This window comes from Nanorana parkeri, unplaced genomic scaffold (assembly GCF_000935625.1).
Source record: "Nanorana parkeri isolate BGI_ZX_2015 unplaced genomic scaffold, ASM93562v1 scaffold1339, whole genome shotgun sequence".
NCBI lineage: Eukaryota > Metazoa > Chordata > Amphibia > Anura > Dicroglossidae > Nanorana > Nanorana parkeri.
The window spans coordinates 389,258-398,691 of record NW_017307607.1 but is presented as its reverse complement, the minus strand read 5'-3'; the positions used below and the strand labels follow the sequence as shown (position 1 = coordinate 398,691).

The following is a 9,434-nucleotide window of genomic DNA, read 5'->3' as shown; positions in this document are numbered from 1 at the left end:
TGGATAATGGTTGCTAGAGCCTCTCTCAAGCCATGCTGGGCCGGATAGATTCAGCCAGTTTTGTATGTACCTATATCCGGGTTAGCAAGGAAAGGAGACACACACACATACAGGACCTAAAAAGTTTAATTTTTTTTGCTCTTCAACAAAAGCTTCAGCATGAAGTCCCACAGCAAGGACAGGCACAGACCATAAGGATCAACAAGGCTTTTTCATTCTTTCATTTCCTGTTGTTTATTTTTAACTCCTTTTCTTCGTTTTGTTTTTATTATGATACATTTTTGTTTATTCACCTGAAGTGATCGGAGGTTTGTTTACTTCTACCGGACTTATCGTTGTTCTTTATTGGACATTTTCTTGGAATTTGCTGCTATTGTTTTCTTCTGCTGTGATTTTTTTTTTCTGGGGGGGATTTTACTATTGCACATTTTGGGGGCCCTGTTTTGTGGTTACCGGGATTGACTGAGATGTTGCAATGATCATGGCAGCGCAAGTGGTTTCAGCTGCTGCGCCGACCACCAATGCGAACAATAAAGGTAAAAACCAGGGTCTTCCTGGACTGAATCAGGACTTAAACTCTGGGGGGACAGGACCAGGTTCAGGATCTATCCCTGGATTAGGAGATGGGACTCCAAACAGCGGAATGAACAATAATGTGGATCACCTCCACCACCACAACCTTTTGCACCACCATCACCACCACCATCTCCTTCACCATCATCACCACCATGAAGTAAACATGGCAAATGCAAATTCATTATCATCCTCATCTCTCTTATCCTCCACCACTAATAATACAAACAATAACAATAGCAGCAATTCAGACACAGGACTGAAGGATGGGAGAAATCCGGCAGTCTCACCCCATTTCCAGGCTATGGAGATGGGTGGTGGGATCCCCAACCACAAGTTAAAGTGTGGTAGTGTTGGGGACTATCTTGCTCATTCTCATCACCATGGCCATCACAGCCAGCAGCATACACCCCACCATGCACCCCAGCATCTGCAGCAGCAACCTCCCCACCACCCCAACCATCCACCCCAGCAACTTAATCAGCTGCAGCCCCAGCAGCAACTAGCAGGGGCAGCACAACAACCAACACCGAATAAAAGCAGCCCTGGAGGAGGAAGCAATAGCAGCAGTGAGGCGTCAGATATGGAAAATCAGCAGCAGCAACAACAACATGCTGGTGTGGGAGAAGAGGGCTGTAATAATGCTGGTGCAGGGGAAAAAGATGTTGCTTTGGTTAATCAGGGCGACCCCCAGTCTAGGAGGACTGGCATGGCAGGAGAAGAAGACGATCTGCAGGGAAAAATGATGGCTGGGGAGCCCATGAGCAGTCGGTATGAGCATGCAGTGCTGGGAGGAGGGCAGCAGCAAGGAAACAACAGCAGCAGCAGCAATAATAATAATAATATTAGTGGCAACGGTGGATCATCTTCTTCTTCATCCTCTTCTTCCTCCTCGTCTGAATTTAATAATTATTATGGCAGTGCATCAACAAACAGAGTAGGGCCTTGCTTTGATCAACATGGCAGACAACAAAGCACTGGTATGGGGATGATGCATTCTGGATCTACGGCCCCCAGCAGCAACATAGACCCCATGCAGAACTCCCATGAAGGGTATGGCAGCAATCAGTATGACCACTACCAGGGATACAGCAGGGCCGCTGCTGCTGCAGGAGGAGGGGCGGGAAGCTATGGCAGCTCTACCTCTGCATATGGGGTGCTGAGCTCCCCAAGGCAGGCTAGCACTAGTACCCCAGGCAGCAGCAACATGATGATAGGTGAAAGAGGTGGCAGTCATAGTAAGCCACCTAGTGCTTCCAACGCAGGGGGCTTCCAAAGGTACCAGGGACAAAACCAGCACCCATCAGGTGCCACCCCTACTCTGAACCAACTCCTAACATCCCCTAGCCCTATGATGCGGAGTTATGGAGGAAGCTATCCTGAATACAGCACTCCTAGTGCACCCCAGCAACCGTCAAGCAATGCACATGGGAGTCAACAGCCCGGGGGCATGGGAATGGGCAAAGACATGGGGTCCCAGTATGGAGCTACCACCACAGGCTGGGGAGCACAACAAAGAAATCATCCAGCTATGAGCCCTGGAAGCACTGGACAAACCATCAGCAGATCCCAGGTAAAATACAATTTTGTATCAATAGATCACTTTTTACATGCTTGCATTTGATATTTGTATCAGGAGTATGAATATGCATTTTTTTCCCCCACAAGTCTCTAGCTTTGTGGCTGCATGTCCCATGTACTTTTTATTTCCATATAAAGCATTGAAGCGTTTTGAGAGCTTGCTGGGGAGGTTTTGCAGTTCTATGAGACTAGATTTTCTAGATCAACATACAAAAATTAAACCACAGGCCCAGATTGTACATGGTATTTGTGACAGAGTCCACACATACATGTGAGCCGGGTATTTGGTTCCATGTAGTATGGAAACAGTGTTGTTTTATTCCTTGCTGTATTTTGCCAACCCTTGTTTATTGTGCTTTATGAATCTTTAACGCACAATAATACGTATGCATAATATGTTTTGTTCAATCTAGAACATCTATTGAACCTAACTCCATCTATTACAAATGTGAACCACAACCTATGTATGTATCTGCTAGATTTATGAACCGTGTCCTTAGAGTGTTACACCTTCGCCCCCCCCCCCCCCCTTTTTTTTTTTTTTTTTTTACCTGAAATTTAAATAACCGACCAGTTTACACAAATGTCGACACAGACATTTAAATGAAAATATAATTTGTCTTAATTCATCCCTAAAAAAGCTGTAGCTGTAGCAATTTATTTATTTCATGTTGGAGGCTCAGAGAATGGCTGCCCTTCATTGTGCATAATATGGTTGCTGTGTTGTGCTGTCTTTTGTCTTCTTGTTTAAATGTGAATATACTTATTAGACATTTGAATCAAGTAAACAGCCTCCTTTTGCATTGTGTAATGATCTTTTAATGGCTTTTGTTCAGGTTTTATTGGGTTCGTAGTTGCAATGAGGTCTAAACTGCAATGGATCACTCCTAGGCTTCTTGCTAGCAGCTTGAGTCTAAAGAGTGACTTGATCTCCTTTGCAAGGTTTGGAATTTGAATTGTGGAGGTAAACTGGCTGTAATAGTCTCCAGACAGCTGCCTCTGAGTTGACATCTAATCTGCCATCTGATTGGCTCCCCTCTCACCATTGGGCATTTAGCACTGCTGATGTAAATAGAATTGCTGAACAGTACAGTCACAAATATTCTCTGGCACAAATAATAGCCAGGCAGCAACATCTATTTACACAGTTGCTGGCTTCCCATATTATTATATACGTTTCTTTTTTTTTCTTTTTCAATTAAAAGATTACCGAGCACATTTGTACACCTTGGAGCACAAGCAAATGCGGCTTGTATCTGTACAATAGTGCCCGTGGGAATCGATTGCTTAGCCGCATCAGCAGATTTTCTTTTCATTTACTAAATCGGGACAAATGTCGCTAATTATTTTGGTATCATTTTTAGAAACTGATTGCTCGCAGTGCTTTTTGCTCGTCTGATACATGAAATACTACATAGGGTGGGGTTTTCTTAGAAAAAAGGCCTTGATTCCTCTTGTTTAATACAATGCTTTATACCCATTCACTCTAATTAACAGGGTTTATATGGCTCATGTTCTATATGTGTTCTACCATATGTGGGATGAAAATAAATCAGAAAACAAGAACAGAGATGGCTTTAAGTCAATGTGTTTCCTTTTATTTTTTTTTGCATATTTTTTTTCTATGGTAATAGGTTACTCCTGTTTAATTTGTATTATATAATAATTTACATATTGTGCTTTGATGCCACAATGTATACCTATGTGCAAATGTGTATTGGCCTGACCTTCTAATTTTTAAATGCTGTTTTAAAGAAACATTTGGCAGTGTTGTATTTCATTTCCAACACTTTTATTGGTGCTTGGACATTTTATTTTGCTTTATGGCTTTTATATGGAACTTAAGTCAATGGGTATGTTTGGAGCTTTCCTATAATCATTATTTTCTAGTGTAGGAAAATGTAATTTAGTTTTGTTTAGTGAAAAGCTGTGTGTTTTGTGCCATTTATTACATATACGTTGTCCATGTGACAGTTTATATTTCACATTGGGCTTATAAGCTTTCCCTAGTTCACCATATTCTATGAAATTGGTGTGGTGATGGGACAGATTTTAACATTAAAATGCTGAGTTATTGTAGATGACATATCGGTTGTTAATTTTCATGTTGTGCAAAACAATTGGGAATATTGTTGTATGATATTTAGTGCCACGTTATACAAGAACCAGCCATTTCAAGTAAAGTGTTTTAGTTTGGGCTAAATAAATGTGGTACAAGCCATTTTTCCTATAATGTACATTATAGATTAGCGTCCTGTGATGTCTTATCCACCATCAGCGTGTTATATGAAATGTTCAGTCCAATGAGACATTATAAGTCACATCGAAGATATAAACATCGAGCAGTGCTGCACACTGTATGAACCCACACGGCGGCTCATGCATTGCAATTCCCACAGCCCTCCCCTCCCTTTAATAAAAATTACTATGATCCTCATTCAGTACTTTCAGACAATAGTTGGCTAGGGTCGTGAGAGGTTGTGAATAGACAGCTGCATGGACCCAAGTTGGGAACCAGGCCTAGTGGTGGTGCCTACATGTTTAAATTTTATACTGCAGTACCATTTCAGGTCTGTCAGCCATTTTACATTAAGGGAACGAGATCAGTGTAGCTAATTTTAAATAATTATCTGAGGGTACAGTCTTCTTTTCCGAATAACCCCTAACTCTCTGAATTTTACTGTCCTGTTTAGGACATCCGGGATACAAGTGTGCAAAATGATATGTCTAGAGCAGCTAAGGCCTTGTTGTTTTCTTGATTCTCTGGCAAAACTGGTCTGCGCCATTAAATAGTAATATTATCTGTTTTGACAGCTAACGGGTTACACATATCACTTGTTTTTTGTGATCGCTCTAATCTGTATTTTCAAATTACTATTTGGTACAATAGGTGCCAGTCTGTAATTTTTTTTTTTAATGTGGTTGTATTTTATCTGATTAAGAAAGAATGTGTCGTCATTCTCTGCAAACTGTATGTGTTTTATCTGCCTTGTGTTGCTAAGAATGTATTTTGTGCATAGACATGGCAATAGGTGTTAGCTGAACAAAATAAGTACTCTCGTTTGACCTAAAATATGTGCTGCAAAATAATAGATTTTGAATGATGTATTTTTTTAATAGTAAAATATTTAACTATTTTGCTGCTGAGCTAAAAGACAAAACTTGCATGTAACCTTCAGATCGATTCGTCCTTGCATACAGGTTTTCAAAACTGGTGCCTTGTCAATAAAGTGCATCAGCGGCCTTTTGTCTGCTACGTATACGAGGGTTGGACAGTGACGTTACATTTGGGTTTTTTTCTGTTTTGTGTTCTTCCGTTGTCCAAGGGGTTATCTTTTATAACCTGTTTTATTTTGGTTTTCTCTGCAAATGCTGTTATTAAACGCAATCTGTGTGTTTTAATAGATGGAAAATCAAATGAAAGTGTTCAGAGCTGTGACTCATGATACAAGCAGCATGCCTGTGGTTATAATGCTTTTTCTTTTTTTGCCTTTATATGTACATTGTGCTAGTCTGTTACTTTCTAAATACAGTACATTTCATCTAGTCATTTACTTGTTTATTATGGCTTCTAAACTCATTTGTGGCATTCTTTTTCACAGTCCCTTTTTTGTGTAATTTTTTTTCTCTATTTTTCAATATTTAATACTTTTTGAGATTCATTTACTTCCTTTTCTTTCTTTTCTGTATTTTATAGACAGCTGTGTGATTGTTGAATTATCCTACGTTTTGCCAATGTTTCCTATAAATATATATTCTTTTATAGGTGCTGCTATGTATATATTTTTTTCCTTATGTTTTTTCCAGGTATTCAGGCTTGTTCTCTGTTTTGTCATCTCTCAGTTGCTATATGTTTTTGTCTATTGGACTTTTGCCTGTGTCACCTGCTTTTTTTTAAAGTCTTTCTCCTTCTAGAATATGCACTTATGTTATTTTTATGAATTTCATTGTATTTTATATAAATGGCCTGTAATTTTATGAGTACTCATTTTAAACCATTGCCCTATGGTGTTCTTAAGCCTAAATGCAGCAATTTGCCTGTTTCTATATCTCCAACTTTAGTCATATTTTTTATCTTTTTCTCTTGCATTAATTTTTTAAACCTATAAACTGCAGCAACCATACTGCACGGTGTGTCTAGTATAATCTAAAGGGTCAGTTCTAGCTTGGCTGTATTTCTTTTAAAATAATGATTTAAGTTGTACATTTTAAAATACACCCAGAAAATATTTTTTTGTTATGTATGTTATCATTTAAATGCTAGTGCTAATATATTGGAATTAAAAAAAAAAAATTCTTAGCTAGGCCTTTAAGTATCTAAGCACTGTGTAGTTGTCTATATCAGCTTAATTGATCCTGCTTTTCTAAAAAAAAATATCTAGTAGTTGTTTGAATCTTTTGGATTGTATTTGTCTGTTGTGGGTTTTTACAGTTCAATAGGTGTGTATTATTATTATTATTATTGTAGATATTAAATATGTGTGAATGTAAGCCAAATATTGTGCTTCAACATTCAATGCAGTTTATTCCCGTGATGTATCCTTATGTCCTAGCACTTGTGATACAAGCCTCGCACCTGCTTTTTATATAGGGAGAGCGGAATAGGGTAGAGCAGCTGATGGTGTGGGGATGGGAGAATATTCACATAGTCTTGGGGAGTTATAGAACAACTGCAGGCAACGTTAGACTGCTTTAAAAAAAATTATTGGTAGTGTTGATTTTATAAAGCTCCAGCACCTTTTTCAAATGTGTACAATGTGAAAACGTGGGTGTCATAACCTACACTTACAAATGAAACAATAGTCAAAAAATCAGTAGTCTATGGGGATTTTGCGGCATTTTTATAAAGCAGTATCATTGCAGGTGAATCTTCCTAGTGCATGTGTTTTAAATTACAGGGAGTAATTAACCACATGTGAATGCCTGGTACATGCCACATTCACTGTTTTGTAAAGATACCTCTCTGCCATGGGTGGGCACAAACATGGCCAATGTCAGTGTACATGGTGGCTAATTTATATATATATATTTGTACTATTCGATTTAAAATGTTTTGTTTACATAAATCTGAAACTTAAATCATAATTAATATTTGTGCCATAGCATATCATTAGATAGTCTGATCACACTTCAGTCGCTGACATGATGCTGCCACCCAAATCAAAATTGCATGGAGCTTTTTCAGTTACAAAATCAAATGTGTCTGGGTTTTTTTTTATTTATATATTTATTTTTTTGAGCTACTGCCAAAAGGGATTCTGACACTGATATGTGAATGCATAGTTTATGTATATTTATGAATATCATATTGGAATATATGCACGTAAATTTCCTCTTGTCCGCCTCTGAGCCAAAAAAACTACTGAGCTGGAGCTTTCTTATGTATCAGTTTTTGTATATATTTATTTTTAACGGCAGCTATTTCAGTCTTAACCTCTTCCACTGGATTGCCCTGACCTTCACATATGCAGATTAGCCATGTGTCTGAATTGAAACTAGCTGCCTCAGGAAGAGGGTTTTTTTTTTCTCCTCTTTCTTTTTATTCCACTGTGAATCTGACAGCCATTCATCCCTGACCTGGGCAGAGGTAATAAAAGGAAATTGGATTCAAATGGAATGCATACAGATAATACTGCAGACAGCAAGTTTCAAGAGTAGCAGCACCCCATCTGGCTATAAACAGAAAATAAAGATATCTATTTAAACCATTAAAAGAGCCTCATCTTTTAAATTAACCTCTTCATTGCTGAAGTCAATGAAGAGGTTCATTGCGCAGTTCTTTTATTTTCTTTTCTTTTAAAAAAAAAAGGATAACTATGCCCATGCAACTTAGTTGTATTCAAACATTAGATTGATCATTTTCAATATGTTTAGATGATCAGTTTATGGCAAATCTTTCTCACAGCAGTCAATGTAAAAAGTGAAATGGAAGAGATCAAATAACAGTGATGGTGTGAGGTGTGAAATAATTCATAGCATCCAATCAGATCTCAATGTATTATTGTCAGATCAGTGATCAAGATAATGGTTGGTTGCTCTTGGTTACTGCACTTTGTCTCAGTGAATAAGCTTACAAAATTCTACAGCAATTAAAAAAAATTCTGTTGATTCCCTATCATTAATAATATTAAAAGGTTAAATTGACCTAATAAAATTATGCTTAGAAAGACTCAGCTCATTATGTTATTTCATGTTATTTTCTTGGAATTGACTCACCAGTAATAACATCAGGGATCCCAGCCTGAAATAAATAATTTCAGGGAGGTGCCCTTCTCATTTCAGGGATGTGCCCTAATAGAGTTGAGATGTCTGTAACAAGTAAGATTTTTTTTGATGGCTGAATTGTTTCCTACCAATAATCTAACGTAAAACCTTTAAATTGTATTCTAGGTATAATGTAGGAACCCTTTACATGCTTCTGCTCTGCAGTATGTGCGTTTTCAAATGTTGAGGCCTGTTGCAGTGCGTTGCATATTCATTACATTAAAAATGAATAGGTTCCAATTAGATGTCCCAATGCCACTTTTTCAAGGCCAAGTACAAGTACTTTCCCTCAGGTACTTGCTGATACTAATTACCGATACTTTTTCTTAAAGGGACATTTTTTCTAAAACAATACAGACTAATGATTTTAGGGCAGTTTCTTTATAATTATTAAGACCTGTAGTGCAGAATGGCAACCATCTATCGAGGACCACAAATCTCAGCAATCCATAATTATTCAGCAATGAATGACAACCAGCAATCATGGATTGTTGAGATTTGTAGTCCTCTATAGCCGGTTGGTATTCTCTATTGCTGTATAATCGTTGATTCCATCAATCCATGATTTTACAGAAATTAACCAGGGCTGCGTTAGGGTGCCGAGATTCAGGGCTGTACGGGCATAGTCGGGCTGTCCTTTGCTGTGCCAGTCTCTGCGGGCACCGGAAAGGGAAGAGGGAGGGGATGTCGGGCCAGACAGGCACTGTCAAAGGCAGCTGCCTGAGGTCACCAGCAGGCTGCCTGAGGTCCCCAGCAAGTGCAGAACTCCGGCAGCCGAGCTTCTTAAAAGATTTAAAGGGCCAGGGCATTTTCACGAGGACAAGTACTCATGAAAATGCCCTGATACTATACTAGTATCGGTATTGGGACATCTCTAGTTGCAATGCACCTCAGCATGTAAAAAAATAGTTCAAGCTTCAAGACAAATTGTGCAAGACAAGACGCCACGTGTTGTGCTGAGGTGCTTTGCACATGTGTTGTGGAAGTGCGTTGAGGTTCCATTTAAGATTCAAATC

The 9,434-nt window shown here is 38.6% G+C and overlaps 1 protein-coding gene across 6 annotated transcripts in view; it reads left to right on the top strand.

Moving 5' to 3' along the window:
• Positions 1-400: 400 nt before the first annotated feature.
• ARID1B (AT-rich interaction domain 1B) overlaps positions 401-9,434 on the top strand; it is a 351,874-nt gene continuing 342,840 nt past the window's right edge. For 5 of the 6 annotated variants that reach the window (XM_018569472.1, XM_018569469.1, XM_018569473.1 and 2 more), the window contains exon 1: positions 401-2,146. In XM_018569472.1, coding sequence (XP_018424974.1) covers positions 476-2,146 — 1,671 coding nt within the window. In that variant the 5' untranslated portion in view covers positions 401-475. The remainder of the gene's footprint in view (positions 2,147-9,434) is intronic. The other variant, XM_018569470.1, reaches the window with a different exon arrangement.